Source organism: Eurosta solidaginis, chromosome 1, assembly GCF_040869045.1.
Source record: "Eurosta solidaginis isolate ZX-2024a chromosome 1, ASM4086904v1, whole genome shotgun sequence".
In the NCBI taxonomy this organism is placed as follows: Eukaryota; Metazoa; Arthropoda; class Insecta; order Diptera; family Tephritidae; genus Eurosta; species Eurosta solidaginis.
In genome coordinates this window covers 342,013,770-342,034,546 of record NC_090319.1, presented here as the reverse complement: position 1 = coordinate 342,034,546, position 20,777 = coordinate 342,013,770, and the positions used below count along the sequence as shown (strand labels likewise).

At 37.0% G+C, this 20,777-nt stretch overlaps 1 protein-coding gene across 8 annotated transcripts in view; it reads left to right on the top strand.

Moving 5' to 3' along the window:
• LOC137237950 (uncharacterized) overlaps positions 1-20,777 on the top strand; it is a 118,668-nt gene that overhangs the window by 86,274 nt on the left and 11,617 nt on the right. For all 8 annotated transcript variants that reach the window (XM_067762379.1, XM_067762380.1, XM_067762382.1 and 5 more), the window contains 3 exons: positions 12,943-12,990; positions 17,609-17,682; positions 20,533-20,735. In XM_067762379.1, coding sequence (XP_067618480.1) covers positions 12,943-12,990; positions 17,609-17,682; positions 20,533-20,735 — 325 coding nt within the window. The remainder of the gene's footprint in view (positions 1-12,942; positions 12,991-17,608; positions 17,683-20,532; positions 20,736-20,777) is intronic.

Below are 20,777 nucleotides of genomic sequence, written 5' to 3'. Positions count from 1 at the left end.
GCATGTTGTTGCTTTCACCGAGACCTGGTTAAAACCTGACAATTTTAACGCTGAGCTTTTTTCAAGTAACTACGTCGTTTACCGGCGTGATCGTATATCTAGAGCAGGCGGTGTTCTTATTGCTGTGGACTCAAGTCTTTCATCCGAGTTGCTGTTGTCGGACAACGCATTTGATATTGAGTTTATAGCAGTAAAGATTTCAATGCGATGTTTTAACTTATATATTTGTTGCTCATATATTCCGCCCCGGTCGGATATGTATGTTTACAATTGCCATAATTTAGCTATTCGAAACTTGTACTCTCAGTTGCGAGACAAAGATCGCTTAGTCGTTCTTGGTGATTTCAACTTACCCTCGGTAAATTGGATTAGCTTGAGCGACTCAAACACTTTGACTCCCACCTGTCAGCATGATTTCGTTAAGACTATTTTAGATACATCTCTCGTACAGATCAACAATGTTTTAAATTGTAAAAACAAGATTCTTGACCTGGTATTTGTGGATGAATCAGTGGGTATTGCTCTCAATCGTATTTCTCTTTTATCTTTTCCAGAAGATCCCTTACATCCTACGCTTGAAATAGAAATTGATATTATTCAGCCTCCTATGGAGCTGTGCTTTACAAAATTAAAATCTCGATCCCGCTCAAGATGTTTTTATAAGGCGGACTTCATAAAACTCAACGAATTGATTGCTACTCATGACTGGTCAGATCTTTATTCGAGTAAGGACGTCAACTCAGCGACTTCATTATTTTACGGTATTCTTGATGGCTTCTTTGAAAGCTGTGTCCCTCTTCGATGTGTTAGTGCTGGAACAAGTAAACCACCTTGGTTCACAAGACAACTTATTAGACTCAATAATGTTAAATCTAGGCTTTATAAACGTTTCAAGAGATCAGGATCGTCTGCCGATTTTTCTAAATATTCCGTTGCTCGTTGCAACTTTCATTGTCTAAACCAACAATGTTATAAATTGTACTTAAGCAGTTGTAAACTTCAATTTTTCAACAATCCGAAAAGATTTTTCAGTTTTGTTAATTCCAAGAGGAAAACATCTGGTTTTCCAGCTACTTTTTCTTTTGGTTGCAAGAATGCTAGTTCTGATAATGATATTGCGGAATTATTTGCAGAATTCTTCAGGTCGACCTACTCATCTAAACGTTTTCAACCCGGTCAACACTCCTACAACTTGGAAAGTTTTAATTGCATTCCTAATGCAGTAATTGATAAGAATACTGTTCTTCAGAGCCTTCTCGGTTTGAAACCGATTTTTCTCCGGGTCCAGATGGCGTTCCTAGTTGTGTACTCAAATACTGTGCAGTTAACTTATCTGAGCCGATACATAAATTATTCCAATTATCTGTGGAATCTGCCACTTTTCCATTGATTTGGAAGAAATCATTTATTATACCTTTACACAAAAAAGGTAGTAGGTCTAGTATCGAGAACTATAGAGGTATAGCTAAGCTTTCAGCTATTCCCAAAACATTTGAGCGAATAATTACATGTCAACTTCAACACATGTGTAGCTCCATATTATCGCCCTGCCAGCATGGGTTTGTGCCGCGTAGATCAACTACTACCAACTTGCTAGAGTTTACTTCTTTTGTAATGGATGGATTTTTAAACAATAGGCAAACGGATGTGATCTATACCGACTTCAGTAAAGCGTTTGACTCTGTCAATCATGAGCTTTTAGTTTACAAACTTGATTTACTTGGATTTCCAAAGCATTTGCTTGCATGGCTCGAAAGCTATCTCGCGAATCGGACTCAACAAGTTTTGTTTAAAAACAGCTTTTCTAGGTTGTTTGATGTAACGTCTGGTGTGCCTCAGGGTAGTCATTTGGGTCCGTTACTTTTTACCTTGTTTATAAATGACTTACCACAAACTCTCATACATTCCCGAACTCTTATGTATGCAGATGATGTTAAACTTTGTTACTCATACTTGCCTTCGGAGTCTTCCCGTGTGGAGTTTCTTCAGGCAGACTTGGACTCATTTCAATGTTGGTGTACTGCAAATTTACTAGTTTTGAATTGCTCGAAGTGTAAACTAATGACATTTCACCGAGTGAAGCCAAGTTTGACATCGTATACGTTAAACAGCACGCCTTTGGAGCGTATATCTGTCGTAAGTGATCTAGGCGTTCTTTTTGATCCTAAACTGACTTTTAATACGCATATCTCATCAATGGTAAGCAAAGCAACGGGTATACTCGGTTTTGTGAAGCGATGGGCTAAGGAGTTTAATGATCCGTATCTGACTAAGACCCTCTACACATCGTTGGTACGACCAATCTTAGAGTATTGTTCGTGTGTCTGGTGCCCAGGGTATCAAAACTTTATAAAGCGTATTGAGTCAGTACAGAAGCAATTCATTATATTTGCACTACGTGGTCTTAACTGGGATTCTAGTGTGCATTTGCCACCATATAGAAATAGGCTTCTCCTTATAAATCTGCCAACTTTAGAAAATCGAAGAACTTTACTCGGGGTAATGTTCATTCACAAGCTCATTATGGGCGAGATTGACTCATCTGATCTTGTTAGTCGACTAAATTTTGCTGTTCCTGGTAGAACGTCCAGGCACTTTGTGCCTTTTTATTTACCACTTTGCCGGCAAAATTTTGCCAAAAATAATCCACTGCGAAGTTGGTGTTCGCACTACAACAACTTGTATAACTGCATCAGTTTTGAATGTTCGTTTTCCGAGTTGCATAATTCAATACTGTCACGTCTGGCTTGATATTTTGTACTTTCTTTCCTATGTATGGTTGAATTTAAATATTTTTAATTATAACATTAATTTTATGTTTTATATATCTTAGTAGTCGACCGCATTGTGTCTGTGTCGACTTTAATCCAAATAAATTAAATTATACTGGTACATATACGTACCAACAGTGCCTCTCTTGAAAAAAAAGTATTCTCTCGTCTTTCTTTTATAAAGAAATACCATCTCGAAAAAACTGAGCTCAGACAAAATTACCGAGCTGCTGATTGATGAAATACTTGATTCAGATGACGATGATACAGGCACTGATTTTTTAAACGGAAATGATGATAATTATTTGCCAAAATTGCGTTCGCACGGCGAAGAATCGGGTTCCCCTTCATCGTCCAATAGTGAGCTATCAGATTTTGAAAGCATTATAGCACCGAACGAGCACAAGACGATAATGAGAATTACATCTCAACAAACTTTAGGTTATAGTCATCTCTTTGAGAAAATTCTATACCTATACATATTATTAGTGATTACCGTGGACGTAATATAAGTCCGGAAATTCCTCTCAATTCTTTGTCTTTTCAAGATTTTTCAAAAGATGATTCCTCGAAGCCTGTGCATGTATATCGCACAATGTACAAATGACCCCATTTCTGAGTTTCAAACCGCAAAAAAAGTTCAAATATAGTAAATACTGATACAAATTATGCTGGGCTCTATGTACGTTATGTCTTATAACAAGCTTCCGACTTTAAAACGTTATTGGTCAAAACATCCTTCAATAAGTAATGCTATTATCAAGACTGCAATATCTCGTGGCCGCTATAAATTTTTGGCATCAAAATTATATTTTGCATTTTCTCAGAAACCAACTGATTGCAGTAAAACTTATTACATCGACGATGTTTTGGAGTATTTGAAAAGTACATTTCAAAAATACCGCCAGGATAAAGTTAGGCAGAGAAGAGATGAGTAATTCGCAAAGTTTAAAGGAAGATCATCCTTAAAACAATATATGCCACTCAAATCAGTAAAACGTGGAATAAAAATGTGGCTGCGATGTGACTCTGAGACTCTGAGGAAGAGAACAAAATCAATACGATGGAACTTTAGGCGAACGTGTGGTTAAAGCTTTAGTTAGTACAATTAAAGGAAAATAGAAAAAATTTACCAACAACAAACGAAAAATGGGAAAGAAATGAGTCCTCGTTCAGGGTCAACACATCTGGTCATTAATATCAGCTATTAAAGGTATTAAAACTGCAGCCCTACGCGGATCCCAATCACCAAGCCGTTTATTTCAACGAAAAATGGGAGCTGGGTAACGTATCCTTGCATTTACCAATTCGTATTGAGGCTCGCAGTCGTTGCGCAAAGTGTGCGCAGGGCAAAACACAAACCAGAACAAAACAAATTTCACAACAATATATCACTTTGCAAGATGTGCTTCGCAAAATATCATACTCAAAAATAAATTAGATTCATACATAATTTTCGAAATTTAAAAATTGTGTGTTTACTTTTTAAACTTTTTTCTTGGAAGTAATATACTTTTTTGTAAAACTTTTATTTTTTCCAATAAATGATTATCCATCAATATGAAATTTTTTTATTATTATTGTACGTTGGGAACTGCTGGTACAAATTTTGTATCAGCCCCCCACCCCCAGCCACCAACATAAAAATTTGAAATTTTTGAATGCAAATAATCTAATTATCTGTATCTTAATTACTTCAAACTAATTAAATTATATTTACTTAACAGGCTGAATGCCGGTTCGAAAGGGTTAATGAATACTAGCAGGCCCGGCATACGTTGTTCTGCCTTAAGTTTGTTCTACCTGCATACATTTTAATAAGCTTTTTCTGTCTAACTCTGCCCTGCCCCCTCTTCACTTCTTCTTAATGCTTTTATTTCCTCTCTCCGTCTTTTTCGCTTCATCTATCTCTATCTTCGTCTCACTCTATCTCTTTCTCAGTCTCCTTCTCTTTCCCTCTTTTCTCTTCTCTCAAGATCCAGAGGGTGCTATGTATTTTGTTCCAGTAAGTGACATTATTTCTCTTGCGGGTTGAGAATTATTTCAGCTAACTTACGTTTTCGAAAAATAAATGTGGTCAATTGACGTTTATTCCATTGACATTGTTGCACGTCAATTCAATTCCTGTTGTCAGGCATGTTTCATCAAAATAATTTATACAAGTTTTAGTTTTGTATGTCTTTTAATAGTGTTTAAGTTTTTTACTTACGCAGTTAAAACTTTCTTTTAACTTCAAAACTTTTATCAATAAATCTTATTTGGACCAAATCTAAAATGATTGAGGATTCAAACTTTTAGGATACTTGTGGAATTGACTGTGATTTCCACCTTGCAACCCAAAATAATTTTGATTTAAAACTTGAATATAACAAAGTTTATTCTCCTTGCTACTCCTTTATTTCAAATCAATTAAAAAAAGTGGAAAAGAGAGGTTTTCTACTTAATTTAACTTATATCAATCATAAAGTTTTATTGTACATAACAAGTATCTTTACTGTAATTGGAAACACATACATTTGTAACATAACATTTTTGTTTGTGCGTAAGTACGCCTACCGAAATGTAGGATTTGCCCCCATTGTTCCATAATAGTTATAACTTTCTTGCATTATGATTACACTGAAAGAAATGGTGCTAATAAAATCAACACATTGGTTCTGTTGTTCTTGACTTAACGGAGATTCTGTGAAATTGATCGACCGACTTCTTTGTTAAGCGAACAAATTAGTTTAGTAATTTCAACAGAAGATAAATTGTCGCTCTTAAGTTAACAAAATTCTTTAAAACTGACAGATTCCTAATCAATCTAACTGATTTTTTTGTTAACACAACTGACCTCACTAGTCATTTCAACAGCGATCAATAGTCAATACATGAGCAAATTCCAAAGAGAATTTTACGCTCACTGCGCTCTCCACTTTGTATTTATGTATGCTGTGTACTATATGTATGCACATATTTACGTATGAATATGGCGGTCGCTGTGGTGTGATGGTAGCGTGTTCCGCCTACCACACCGAAGACCCTGGGTTCACACCCCGGGAAAAGCAAAAAAAAAATTTTAGAAATAAGGTTTTTCAATTAGAAGAAAATTTTCCTAAGCGGGGCCGCCCCTCGGCACTGTTCGGCAAGCACTCCGAGTGTATTTCTGCCATGAAAAGATTTCAGTGAAAACTCATCTGCCTTGCAAATGCCGCAACATTTGTGCTTTCGTACAAAGCTGTCGCAACAACATTTTTTTGTTCATCTGACTACTAAAACAGTCAGTTACGAATCAACGAGTTGTGCGCAGTTGATTCAACATCTGGTTGCGATGGATAAAAATTGACAGAAATTTCGGTTGAATTGACCCATATTTCGGCTGATTTTACCAGTCTTTTTCTTTCAGTGTTAAAGTGCTGTAATGAAAAAGGGAAATTGAGTCGCCCTGGCACCACCTAGCGAACATTTTCTCCACTTCTTTGTTCTTCATGTTTTGTGCCGACATCGAACGGCATATGCAAGGCAGATGAATTTTCACTGACAAGACTTTCATGGCAGAAATACATACAGAGTATTTGCCAAATCACTGCGGAGGGGGCGACCTCGCTTGGAAAAACTTTTTTTAATTGATGTTTCTTTGCACGGAGCTGCAATCGATCTTCAGTGTGGTAAGCGAAGCACGCTACCACCACACCACCGCATATAAACACGTAATCGACTTAATATGAAGGAAGTGAAATTATTTTGAAATTTGATGGATTTTTTTCACTGTTAACTATAATTTTGCTCTTCCGCTTGTTTTACGCTGCTGTTTATTCTGTTTTTTTTTTTTCATGGGTATGTATTTGCCTAGCAACTTACACATGAAAGTGAAAAGCAACAATAAGCAACTTTTATGATAATAGTTTGATGAATAAGACTTGTAGTATGTAGTTTTCCGAGATGGTGAATAAGAAACATCCATTAAATCTAAATTAACTTTATTACATACGTTTAACACATGAACACCTGCGTACATATACACATACACATAGGTGAGCAAAAAATGCTATTAGCCAAAGGTGAAAAGTATGCGGTTATAGAAAGTTTAGATCACATTATATGGGTTGGGGTTATGTCTTTTGTTTAAGCATATTCTATGGAGAAACCAATTCTGCCGTCCTAAAAAAGAAAGTCGGTGTCTACATTTTTACTGAAATTGACATATTGAATTTAACTTGATTGTTATTATCCAACATGTGCTATTTTTTTTATTGAAAATAATTATTTTGGAGTAATTTAGATGTGATCGTACTATTAATGCAAAAAAATAATTAAATTTAATTTCTTTATTCGCGAGTTTTACGTCTTTGTAAATGACTAATGTTGCAAAAAAGTTTAGATGCCCACATTCTGTATTAGGAGGGAGAATTATACCTGTTTATCCCTGAATAAGTCGTAACGGCTGACCACCTTTATACCCGTTCGAGTATTGTCAGATAGTTCCTTTTCTACGGCACTTTGTACCTTTACGTGTACTGTTCGACAGATCCTATTTGTAATTTTCCGGGTAGTGTCTGTAACAGTCGTATTTGTATCTTTACGAGTTATGTCGGGAATATGTGCACCTCTACGGGTACTGTTTTTTTCGCCCAATTGCACTATCGGCCAATTTTTGGTACTATTTGGTACCTTTTCACTACATTAGTAATATCATGTCCGGAAAAGAGCCAAACTCGATATATCTCCACATTGGAACCGTATACACGAAAAAAAGAGAAGAGAAAACAGAGGAAATGAGAGAAAAAGTACAGCAATTCGGAGGAAAGTTGGTAAAATAAAGAGAGAAAAATGAAGACGGAGAGTAAGAGTAAAACTAAGTTTGAGACAAAGTTACAAAAAGAGGTTGACAGGAAGAATGAGGATAAGATTAAGAGTAACAGTGAGAGTTAGAGCTGGAAGATTTACGGAAGAATGAATGAGCCGTAACGGTAAACTAGAAAATGCAGGGAAGAGAGGAAGAGAGTAAGATAGAGGAGAGTAGGGTGGGTAGATAGAGAAAGTCAGAACAATGTCTGACGGGTTTGATCTGTGACCAGGAGTTTTTCATGGTTGTCTTAATGTTTCCAGGGCTAGCCGGAGCTGGTTAAAATAAGGTTCTGATAAGACAAAGTTTTTTTTTTTGTCACCAGCTAAGTCTATAAGCTTTGATTCATTGAACCAACATTGCTGTAAAATCGCTGCCGCTATACATTTTCACACCTGCCAACTCTTTCTGATTAATGAGCATATCTCAACGCTTGTTTTACATAGATAAATATTGGGTCTTGGGACGGCATACCGTAAATAAGGAGTTTTCGGAGACCCATCTGCACCTTTATGATATTGTTCCAGATCTTCAGTCATTGACTTGAGCAGTAAGTCTTCTTATTTTTTAATTGTGGACAATGTGATACTCTGAAGATTCAATTCTTCAGTTCCGTTGACTAAAACCTTTCCATTTCCTTTGAAGAAAATTATAGAAACCCTCCCACAAGAGGAAACACAGGCTACATGCGTTAATTTCCTGCATATTACTTCATATTTCAAAAAGGCATACACGTAGTAATTTTTCTATGAATTGAACGGAGCTTGCCTCATTGCTTTTAAATGAATGAAATTTCGCATAATCAGCCTGCTTAGTATCGCTCTAGCGTACAGTGCGAAAAACTGAAGCCCATAGTCAACAAACTGATTGCACCTTATCAATGAGGCATCAGACCAGGAGAAGACTAACGATAAGAGAATCGACAAAAGCAGCATTTAAAACCGCGAAAAGAAGCTGCTTGCATACTGCTGGTATGCTGCTTTGTCTGAATTGAAGACCCCTGCAAAGTTAATAAGGCTCTGCCAAATGATGTTGAGCAACACCACCAGCTCTATAAGGCTTAGATAGGACCTGTCCGAGTAATTCAAGACCAAGCGAGGCTTCAGGCAAGGCGACTCCTCTCGTAGAGAAGATAATTCTCGGCAGAACCAACCCGTGCTGGTACAATCTATTTTAAGGACAATTACTGGCATATGCTGATGATATGGACATTAGTGGCCTGAAAAAACGCGTCACCTACCTTCCCCTTGTTGGATAAAGAAGCAAAAAGATGATTCTTGCGGAAAGTGAGAAAAATACAAAGTACTTAATGTTATCCCAAAAAGAATTGGCGCATCCAGCCACGTCACCGTTGCCGGCTATAAATGCGAGGCTGTGAAAGATATCGTCTTTTTGGGAACCAGCATTAACAACAAAAACAATGCCAGCTTAAAATTAAAGTGGACAGCAGCTCTTGCCAACAAAAGCTTATTTGGACTGAGTAGGCAATTGAAAAGTAAAGTCCTCTGTCGACGAACAAAAATCACGTTCTACAAGTCTCTCATCATTTCTGTCGTGATGTATGGCTCGGAATCATGGACGGTGTCAATAAATGATAAGATGGCTCTTGGAGTACGCGAGAGTTTTCCGGAAGATTTGTGGTCCTGTCTGTGATGCCGACGGCGAGTATCAAAGAAGTTATATAAGGCTATTGCAGCGAATAAAAACTCAAAGTCTTCGCTGGGTAGACCATGTCATGGGAATAGACGAAGACGCTCTGGCCAAGAAAGTATTTGAGTTGAAACAGCAGTTTGTAGGAAGAGGAAATGGGAGAACTCCACTGTGTTGGGAGAGGCAGGTGGAGGAAGACTTGACCTCCCTTTCCCAATTGGTGTCAGTTATTGCGAAACAAGGTTAGCTTGACTTGTTATAAAAGGCATCCATAAATACAGTGAAAAACGGAAGAACTGCTTATGAAAGCACTGCTATAAGCCTAAGCTTAAGATAGTGTGCCGATAAATATTCCACACAATTGGGATTAAAAACATATAGAATTAGTATGTACTTAATGGTGTATAAATGAATAGCAACAAAAAGACAATACTAAGAGCCCAATTGCAAAGCGAGGAGAGGGACTTTCGTATGGCTGCCTTTACACTAGTTGGAAGTATGAATGTTGGTGACTTCGAGTTCAATACTCAGCTCCCGACAAGCTAGCTGATGAAGTGGAATTTAGAACATGTCCTAGTAACCATCGCCGTTTGCAAACTTAGTAATTTTTCTCTACAATCAGTAACAAAAACAATTGTATAAAGCATTATGAGCATCTCTCGTCAATTAAATACAGATACATTTTTTCCTCAACTATGCATTCAAATAGTTTGGAAATAGTGCTACGTTTAGAAGTTGGTCTGTAATTCTCTATATCATTTTTGTTACCACTTTTACGTAATACCAAAGATATTTCACTTACTTACTTAATTGGCGCTTAACCTCTTAAACGGTTATGGCCGCACAACAAGGCGCGCCAATCGCTCCTTCTCTCTGCCAATCGGCGCCAATTGGTCACACCAAGGGAGTTTAAATCGTTTTCCACCTGGGCCTTCCAACGGAGTGGGGGCCGCCCTCTACCTCTGCTTCCATAGGCGGGTTCCGATAGAAACACTTAGATATTTTAACTTCATCTTCATTCGCATGGTTAAGCCTATTGTATTAAGTTATTCGCCGATTTCAAGAAAATTGTATAACCAGCGCGTACTTTAAAAATTGTGTATGAAAAGCTGAAATACCAAAAACGAGACATCGCTATCAATTTAATTTGGACCTACTTTACATAAATATCGTGTTGTACTGAATAATAAATAAATGTAAGGCGCGATAGCCCCCGAAGAGATCTAAGGCCGAGCTTCTCTTCCAATTTGCGTCGTGCTCCTCTTGATTTCCCCTACAAATTGGCCGGACGGGATCTACATGTTTTATGCCGGCCCCGAACGGCATCTGCAAGGTAGATGAGTTTTCACTGAGAGCTTTCCATGGCAGAAATACACCCGGAGCGATTGCCAAACACTGCCGAGGGGCGACCCCGCTTAGACAAATTTTCTTCTAATTGAAAAACATTATTTCTAAAATTTTGAGGTTGTTTTGCCCGGGGTGTGAACCCAGGGCATACGGTGTGGTAGGCGGAGCACGCTACCATTACACCACGGTGGCTCAGTGTTGTACTGAGGAGTAGAAATTTAGCTAAAGGGACTGTGGCACATCTGAAATAAAGAGAAATGTGTATGTCCCATGTCTAGAAAGATCCGTGCAAGCTTTAATTTTCATATCCCTTATCTAACCCCGTGCGATACTTGTATACATTAGGCTACGTTTATGATCGCAGCGCAATCGCATCGCGCGATGCGACGAGAAGCGCTGTTAGCGATAAATTATATTAGTGCATGTGGAGATGTTTATGACAAAGCGAGTTATCGTAAAGCGAATTGAGCGATTACAAGCGACGAAAATTGGCAATCAAAATATTTTGATTCAGTTGAGCGAAAATAGCGAAACAATATGGATGTGTTTATTGAGAAAGTACGTGACAAGCAGTGTTTGTGGAATTTGGGTCATGCAGATTACCACAATCGTCAGTGACAGTCTTTCCGCAGCATCGATTGGTATTTTCTGGTTTCTGGTTTTTTTTTTTCAATCATTGACGACGAAAGAAATTTCAAGATTTACTCAAAAGTTTCCTTGCTCATGCGATAACACTCTTTACATTTTTCAGAAAATTGTAAGAGGCGTACATGTAAATGATGGAATTCACCACAGTATTTTTTTTCCTTGGCGATTGGATGCACTTGAAACTTGTTTTGCTTATGTATACTTTTTAAATATTTTGTCGTAACAAATAGCTATTTTCTAATAATACAATTTTACGAGTTAATGTACGCATGTCTCTCTCTCTACACTGCCACAACGTGAATAAAAAGATTTTGAGTTTTATTGTTGAGCAATCGATCGCTTGCGATTTCGCTCTACTATAAACGCTCAATCGGCAGCGATAACGCTAGCTAAAATGTAACAAGCGATGGAGAGTTTCTCGTCGCATCGCGTGTTACGATTACGCTCGATCATAAACGTAGCCCAAAATGTCCACATATTCCATTAACGGCCCGATTCTGAGCGTTTACCAGTAACGCCAGTACCCAGAACATTATGTAACCGAATATCGTTACCAGTTCTTTTATCCGCGATTCTGGCCAAAGTGGTAACGCTGTCATCACCGAAGAACTCACCAGTGTCTGTGAAGAAATTTGAAAGGTAGTTATCTTCGCTTTCACGGTTGCCACTTTGGTCCATTTAGGCCAAAAATGGTCCCTTCCAACCCCATTTAGTCCGCTGATCCCTTTTCTTCAATTTTGGTCCTATTTAGGCAGTAGCCACGATTGGTACTTTTCTTTCTTTTTCACTCAGGTAAAAATTCACAATATTGCCCAAAGATTCGCCATAATTACGTTAGCCCCCATGTAATTTTGAATTTACTTCAATGGAACTCTCACCATAAAAAAATGCTTAGTCAATAAAATGTACCAGAACAATAACATTTCACCTAGGATATAATTTATGCCAGGCATTAAAAAGAAAAGTTTTGGCAAACACATTGTCGTTAATTGTTGATGAAATAACCAACAAATCAAAAAAAAAATCTTGTTTTATAATATTAATAACGGATAGATATTTCGATCGGTTATACAACAGTATGTAAAATATATGAAAATAAAAATTGCTTCTCGCCTAGCATAGCTTATAGCGAGCTCTCTGCCCTGAGCCTAACACTTTCAAAACTTATACAAAGAAATTCTATGCATTACTTCTCGATTGGCAGGTTGATATTTAAATCTTTCCAACCCAGCTCAATGAGTTCAAGGAATTCCAGGACTATTGTGGTGTTAAGCCACGCAAGGTAATTGAAAATTAAGTATCTTGGCACAAGAAATATTTTAACTCGAAGACAGAAGGAAGCAAATGCAAAAGAGATTTGATTTCGGAACAAATGTTTTGTATAAAATTATTCGCAGGTAGAATACCAAAAGGGTGTAAAAGTTGCCGCATGATTTCGTTACCGTGGTGAAGAATGTGGTTACCACACTAGAATCGGGGCGTAAATGTCAATATGTTACTCATACGCCATGGCATACCGATTCGTAATTTGATAATAATGCCTATTGTGCTTATACGAAATTAAATAATAGTCCTTAATGTAATCAGATTGTTTGTTCTTACTTATTCTTTATAAAACATAGTTTTTTAACACAAATTTACACACATACATATCTACGTAAACAAGTTAATACAAAACCTATTCTCTTTTCTTTCCAGGCACCATTGGTAAACAAATCAAAGGCGGCTACTTATTGCGATATAAAAGTGAGTAACTAAAGGTGAAGTCCTTATTAATAGGCATTTGAAAATTTATTGCACAACAACAATTGGCGGCATTGTAGGAGAAATATATTTAAAATATAAACACTTAGTAACCCTTAAGTCAATTCCATATGCAATGAAATTATATACTATGACTGCATGCAGTCCTTGAGGGTAGATATTTTGTATCTAATTTTGTACAGACAACAAGGGGTATAACAGATACTTCAAAGTATTGATTATCAATAGTCATACATCTGCAACCAGTTCTCTAAAATAAAATTAGTTAAGAACTTCTCATTATGATGATTTTCTAGAATTGTTAACAAACGGAACTCGTTGTGAACGAACTGCGAATATACAGGACGACATAGGCACTGGCTTTCGCAGAATAAATGTGAATAGTCAAAAGCATTGCTTTTATATTGAACTAGAACAAGCAATTTTTTCTTCTTCTTATTGTAGCAAGGCTTTACCTTAATACTCTCAAATTTTCATCGATATCCTCTAACGGACACCAAAGTTTGCAGTTTGATTACGGTCAAATGAATATGAGTGTTAGAGGCGTTTGTTTCGTATTACATTGCCTGCAGCACATGTGTAGCCCCTTTTGTTCCCATTTATCAATTACCAAGTACTCTACCTTACTCTAGTCAACAAATTTTTGGGTCATGACCAACAAGCCTATGCATATGCGGCAATAACGACAACAGCGTTTTATAATATCAAGTAATTCATTGTCAATTGTATGCTTCACAAAATCTAGTATGACTGAATAGTTTATGAGTAGATAACTTAAATTGAACTGAAGGGTTTTGTTGAATTGCGCCCAACTTATCAAACTAAAATTATAAATCAGATAAAATCCTTGGCTGCAAAAAAAAATTGTAGTGCTTTGGAACAATTTGCCAAATCAGCATAAACGTTGAATATACTCATATGTATTTTTTGGAAAATGTAGATATGACGCAGTGATTTCTTCTTTACTTAGACCATAAACAAACGATATACATCATATATTTATAAAATAGTGGGTGCATTTCATTACGGTGAATTTTCAGATATCGATATTTCTAAATTTCGACAAGACTCAAATTTACAAACAAATTATATTTGTTATTGGGTTCGTTCGTTTTTCTCATATTAGCAAAATTTAATAAGAGTTTTGATAGTTTCTGATAATTTTTCTCTCCGTAAGGAATATCCTCGTACCCCAGGGAATACGTTAAAAACAGAATTAGCGAAACCGGTCCAACCGCTTCCGAGTTTTGCTCTTAGCAACACATTTAGCGACTCATTTTTATTATTTTTTTTTATTATTTCCTTTATATTAAGTCGGTTGAATGTTTGTCCGCATATTCAATACAAATCTTGCAATCGATTCTTAAGTATCTTTTCAGGGAGCTTGAATCACCGAGACTTGCAATTTCAAACTTATTTCATAATATTATATTATATAAAAAACACATTACAGAAAGTTTCGCTAGGGGACGCACGGATTGAGATATTTAGAAAAATCATACGGAACGGAGGGAATCTTGCGATCGATTTTTAAATAACTTCCCATTGAGCTGCAAACGTGAAACTTCATAGAAAGGTTAAGACACCAAGAATTGGGAACAAAATGAGAAAAAAAAAATCCCTAAGGTGGCGCACGGATCGAAATAATTAGATTAGAATTTGGAAATTTGAAACCGGATTTTAAGTAACTTCTAAATGAGCTCGAAACTTGAAATTTAAAACTGAATTCAGAGGCCAATGACCTCTTTTCGTAGCTTAAACACGGGATTATGCGGTCCGTATCCTATATTCAATGGCGCTACACTGCTGTGGATATAAGGCCTGCACTCAAGCTGACCGAGGCCTTAAGCCATGTTACAGTTGCCAAAACTATATATAATGTCATTAGGCCTTTAGGCGGGATGTACAGAATGACATTTGAAGCCGCTCTGGGGATGATTTTTAGGACTTCCTTAAAGCTAAGCATTGATAATCTGCATACCCCCTATAGTTTTTTGGTATATGTACTTTTTTGCTAGCTGTCCACCAAACAAGGACTAAATAGTAAATTATGGTCTTGACAGTTGCCGTATATACCCAATGAGACAGTTTTGGCGATGGGCCTCAGATCCTGGGGGAACAAATGGAAATAATTTCAGGATTATTTTGGGACTATTTTATGATCCTGTAACTGTCCTGCAATTGTTGCAAACTGGTCCCGAACTAGTTTTGAAGTGATTTCAACTAAATAATAGTTTGAAAAAACTAAAAAACTACGCTTTTATAGCTAACCAAACTAAAAATGAGAAGATAATTTTTAATCACAAAGATTTTATGCTAAATTAGAGAAGATGGAATAATTTGCCATAAATAATTTACTCAAAATAAAATTACGTTCAATAAAATTTAAGTTATAAACAGTTGCAATTAGATTAATTATGTCACACCACCTTTAAATTATTGCATTGTCAACGGCCATTGATACGCGCGCAAAGTTTCAATTAAACATATGGCCATTATAAATAAGGTCAATTGACCTTATGTCACCTCACCATCAAATTATTGCATTGTCATCGGATCTGGACACATGCGGAAAGTTTCAATTAAACTTATGGCCATTTGAAGAGGTCACACGGTCAATTGTCTTAATGTCCCTTGAGCTTATGTCACCCCACCTTTAAATTATTGCATTTTCAACGGTCTTTGATATGTGCGCAAAGTTTCAGTTAAACTAATGACCATTATAAATAAGGTCAATTGACCTTATACCCGTTGACCGTCACCATCAAATTATTGCATTGCCATCGAATATTGATACATGCACAAAGTTTCAATTAAACTTACGGTCATTTGAAGTGGTCATTAGGCATAAGGTCAATTGACTTTATGTTCCTTGAGCTTATTCCACCGCACCATCAAATTATTTCATTGTCATCGGCCCTTGATAGGTGTGCAAAGTTTCAGATAAATCAAACTTCTGGAAGTTGGTGAAAATTATGTCCAAAGATTCCGTTACATACGCTAATAAAAGCTAGGTAATAGTCCGATCCTGAATTGATTCAGTTTCAGCATGATCTAACCTATTTTGTGTCCTTGTTTTAAGGGAAAACATGATAATTCCAGTTTTCACTGCCGTTGTGTTTTTTAATGCACTTTTATGGATATTGTGACGAATATTAGTTTCACTAAGCGATACTACCTTCACTAAGCCGATATTAAACAGTATCTACGTAAGCAAAGCAATCATCATCTACACACGTACATACAAGTCAACAAGATACTCATAAACACATGTAATCATCAGCCGAAGTAGTACTTACATATACACACGCATATGCCTATGCGAGAGACTATAAACTACAAATACACACGCATATAGGTGGTAACCAAGTAGAAGATTCCAGAGGGAGAAACGTCTAGACAAGGCAACAGAGAGTATAAAAACAGAGCAAGCTGAGTAGTCAATAATCAGTTTGATTTAAGCACGCTATTGGTTGTGAAGTATAAGTGTTATTGTGAAGTACCCTCAAAGTGGTCTAATAAAGACCATTTTGCATTATTGAATATTGGAGCTATTTATCCAAAAGTTTGGCGTTTCGGACGTTCGTAGAAGGTGGAAAAGGCGGAAATTCGTTATAATATGTTCATAAGTTTCGGTTTTATTAATTATTCATTTTTAAAACAAATACACTTTTTATCGCCGGCTTTTCAGGTTTAATTCCTTAATATTTTGTGCTGTATATTTCTTGTAAGGGTGTACCTCCCAGTTTTGGCTTGGTCCAATTATAAAAGGTCTCTTTTTTTTTAGTGAATAGTATTAGATCAGTTTTTTTCTCATTGGGAGCTAACCCGACTCCAGATGACTAGGCATTTACCGAGGCGCCTGATCAGCTAGAGAGATGTTTTGAGTATACATCTGCCGCCACTCATTCTGACGAACTTATTTGTAGTTGGAAGTAAAAGAAATTTTCACCTCCATTAAATGATACCAACTGGGACCAGGGAAGCTCAAGCTTTGCTCCTATGTTTTAATTTTTCCTTTCTCTGCTACAATATTTGTATGATAAAGGAAATACTCTCTAGGTCGGTGCACACATACCAACTCTAACCAGACTTCATATATGTGATAAATAAAAAAAGTTGTGCTGATTTTAATATCCTAAGCGCCAATATTGCAGTCGTAAATGATGATGATGGCATTACTCTCAATGCTGCAGCTGATGGCGTTGATGATTGTGTAGATTAAAATTTTAAGCGGTTTTGAGTTTTTGAACATTTTATTGCCGCCAAACGACATTTGTACTTACTATGTATGAATGTGTGAACAAAAATAAACCCCAACGTATGGGAAGTGTGTGAAAACAGTAATCACTTATGCAATTTCGTAATTCCATCACTCCCTAAAGCATAAATGGCTCTTTGGTGGCGTTATAGGGACGCGTCGTTACTTGCGTTTAAATTACGACAAAATTTATTGGAACATTTGTGGGGCTCACCAATCATGATTAGTCACAAATATTTTTTGCTTTTCCTTTTTATTACGAACAGTGGCATGACGACCTTCTAAATTTGTAGTCAATGGCATTATTTTTGAAATTGTATCCTTTATTCATTTTTACAGAACAATTGCTGTGGAATCGATGGGCCGAAGAGTGGGTGGTGCTGTATGATGATTCAACAATGGCTTGGTTTACGGTAAGTGGAAATATTGTATACGACAAACATTTTTGACGTTAGTAGGTACGTACATACATACACTGTAAGAAATGGTGCTAGTAAAATCAAAAAATCGGTTCTGTTGTTCTTGACTTAACGGAGATTCGGTGAAATTGATCGAATTATGGTTAATTCTACCGAGTTCTTTGTCAAGCGGACAAATTAGTTAAGTCATTTCAACAGAAGAGAAATTGTCACATTGTCATTTCAAAGAGAATTTTACGCTCACTGCCCTCTCTACCTTTTACTTATGACGATGGTGCCACTTGTTAAAAAAAAACACCAAAATAAGAAAATCATCAAATCGAAAAAACACACAAAACAATATAAAACTAGTTTTTCAGTTATCAATACAAAACGAAAAAACCCTTTTTTGTGAAAAGTTTACGCTATTGATCTAAAAAAACAGAAATATCTGTTATTCCAATAGATTTCACTGGTGGTGTCATTTCGACAATAAACTTTGTTAATTTAACAGTTTCCACTGGTAATTTCAAAAGAACGGAAATCCCTTTCATATTATTGATATTCTTAGAGCGACAGTAATAATTGTTAATTTAACAAAACTATGGGTAAAGTATAATGAAACAACTTCTTTTGTTTATTTGACTACTAAACGGTGAATTACCAATCAACGATTTGTGCGCAATTGATTCGACATCTTGTTGAGATGAATAAAAATTGACAGAAATTTCGGTTGACTTTACCAGTCTTTTTCTTTCAGTGTAAATATCGCAATATAAGTGTGGCCACTTTGTAAACTTTTTCCACATTTTCTCAGATAGGTTATATTTCAAGGATGCCCAAGAATCCTTCAATGATGAAATCAAGGCTGAACTCAATTGTTATCGTGATGATGCCTTGAAAGGTTATTTTATGGTTAGCATCGAGATATCATTGATCTGCTTTTGCCTTGTATCCATTTTTAATACCCAGCAGTCGCTTAGCAAAGCGTATTAATATTTAAATCGCATAACGAGGGGCTGTAATAACATAATCAATCCAGATAGATAGATATAAATTTGCATTTTACAAAATTATCAGCGTCGAAAAAAGTTTTGACTAAGCCATATTCTTCCATTCGTCTATTCGCCTGTCTGTCCATTAGCTACAAGGCAAATCGAACAAACAAGGTAGAATTAACAACTGAAATAATATGAAACTCTGAACAAGCGCATTAATCCTTTGTAGTCTCAGAAAAAGTTTATCATCATCACTAATTGTCGCTTATCCGTCTAGGCGATTTTGCCCCTTTCGCTAGAAGTCACACCAGCTATCTCTATTTCGCCATAACTGACGCCAATTCGGAGCACTAAGGGACGTCAAGTTTTCTTACACTTGCCTGTCGCAACCCAGTGGAGGTTTCCTCCTTCCTATGCTGCTAAGTTGCTTGCTTTAAAATTTCCTACTCAGTCCAAAGTAGCACTTGTTTGCAAGAGTTATTTCCCGTTTGATTTCTAAGCTGACATTTTTTTGCTGTTAATGCTGGTTCCCAAATAGACGAAATCCTTCACAGTCTTGAATTTCTGTATATACATCCATAGTGAAGAGGCTGCAACGGCTCGAATGTGTCGATTCCTTCTTGGATAACAGCAATTACTTCGTCATGCCCGCGTCTCCTGCCTCCTTACCTAATCCAGAGAAGACAGAACTAACAACGCGTTTGTTAAGGCCAATAATATCAATATCATCGGCATACGCTAGTAATTGTACGGTCTTATAATAGATTGTACCATCACGGTTTAGTTCATTATGTTAATGAAAGCGCATGGAAGGGAGTTGCCTTGTATGAAGCCTCGTTTAATTTCGAATTGATCGGAGAGGTCATTTCCCATCCTTACGTAGTTGATTTTGTTGCCCAAATTCAGACATATTAGCACGTAAGCAACTTATTTAGGTGCTGTCAAAGGCTGCTTTGAAGTGCGGAAAAAGATGGTGAGTGTCAATTCTCTTATCGTGAGCCTTCTCCAGGATCTGGCGCATCGCAAAAAACTGGTCTATAGTAGATTTACCAGATATAAAGCTGCACTGATAAGGTCGCACAGTATACTAGATAAACATTATTCGCGAGATTAAGCAGGCTGATTCCGCGGTAATTGGCGCTGTTTTCGGGATCGCCTTACGTGGGAATTGGGCAGAGCATACTTGAATTCGAATGTGGAGGCATGCACTGATCCGACCATATTTTGCATAGGAGTTGATGCAGGACCTTTTCCCGCTCTTCGGCTTCGTGTTTCAATATTTTGGCGGGTATTTCGTGATTACCTGGCGCCTTGTGATTTTTTAGTCGTTATATTGTCATTCTCACTTCGTCATAGTCGGGTGCCGGGTATCCTAATAGATTTGAGCAGGAAAGATATTAAGTGAGACAAATAGCTAACAAGGCAACATCAGAAATTTAGACAAAAGTGTTCTTCAGTTAGCAAAAACGTTTATAAGCCTGATCGGCCCTCGGTAGTGCTTTGGCAAACACTCCGAGTGTATTCCTGCTATGAAAAGTGTCTCAGTGAAAATTCATCTGCCTCGAAGTTTCCGTGCGGAGTTGGTATAAAGCATAAAGGTCCCCATCTGCCAATTTGTAGAAATTAAAAGTAGCACTATGCAAAATGGAAGAGAGATGCCGAGTATCTTTTAATATCTTATTCGTCCAAGCACTCTTCGCGGTCCATGTCTCTTGTCAGCTTTAAAATATCGCTCAAAACCTTCCCTAGAATCCCAATCTTTTTGCCCCACCATGGTAACATTGCTTGGGTCGATTTATTCCCACACCCTGTCTGTCAATATTTAGCAAATTATATTTCTAAATCTTATCTTATTTGTTCCATGAAGGAGCCTGGGAGATCGTCACCGGCTGGTAAAATTCTAGTCAAAGAGGCACCCGAAATGCTGGCCATTGCACATTGGACTGGACAGATACCGCGACGTCCTCCACTGCCCGAAGGTTGCAGTGTATCACAACTGATAGCATTGGGTTCAAGAAGAAAACGTTCGAAAGTTTATTGGATGTTGGCCAAATCGGAACAGGAAGTCAGGTAAATTTTTGTGATAGCCTTCTTGGATATGAGTATTCATAA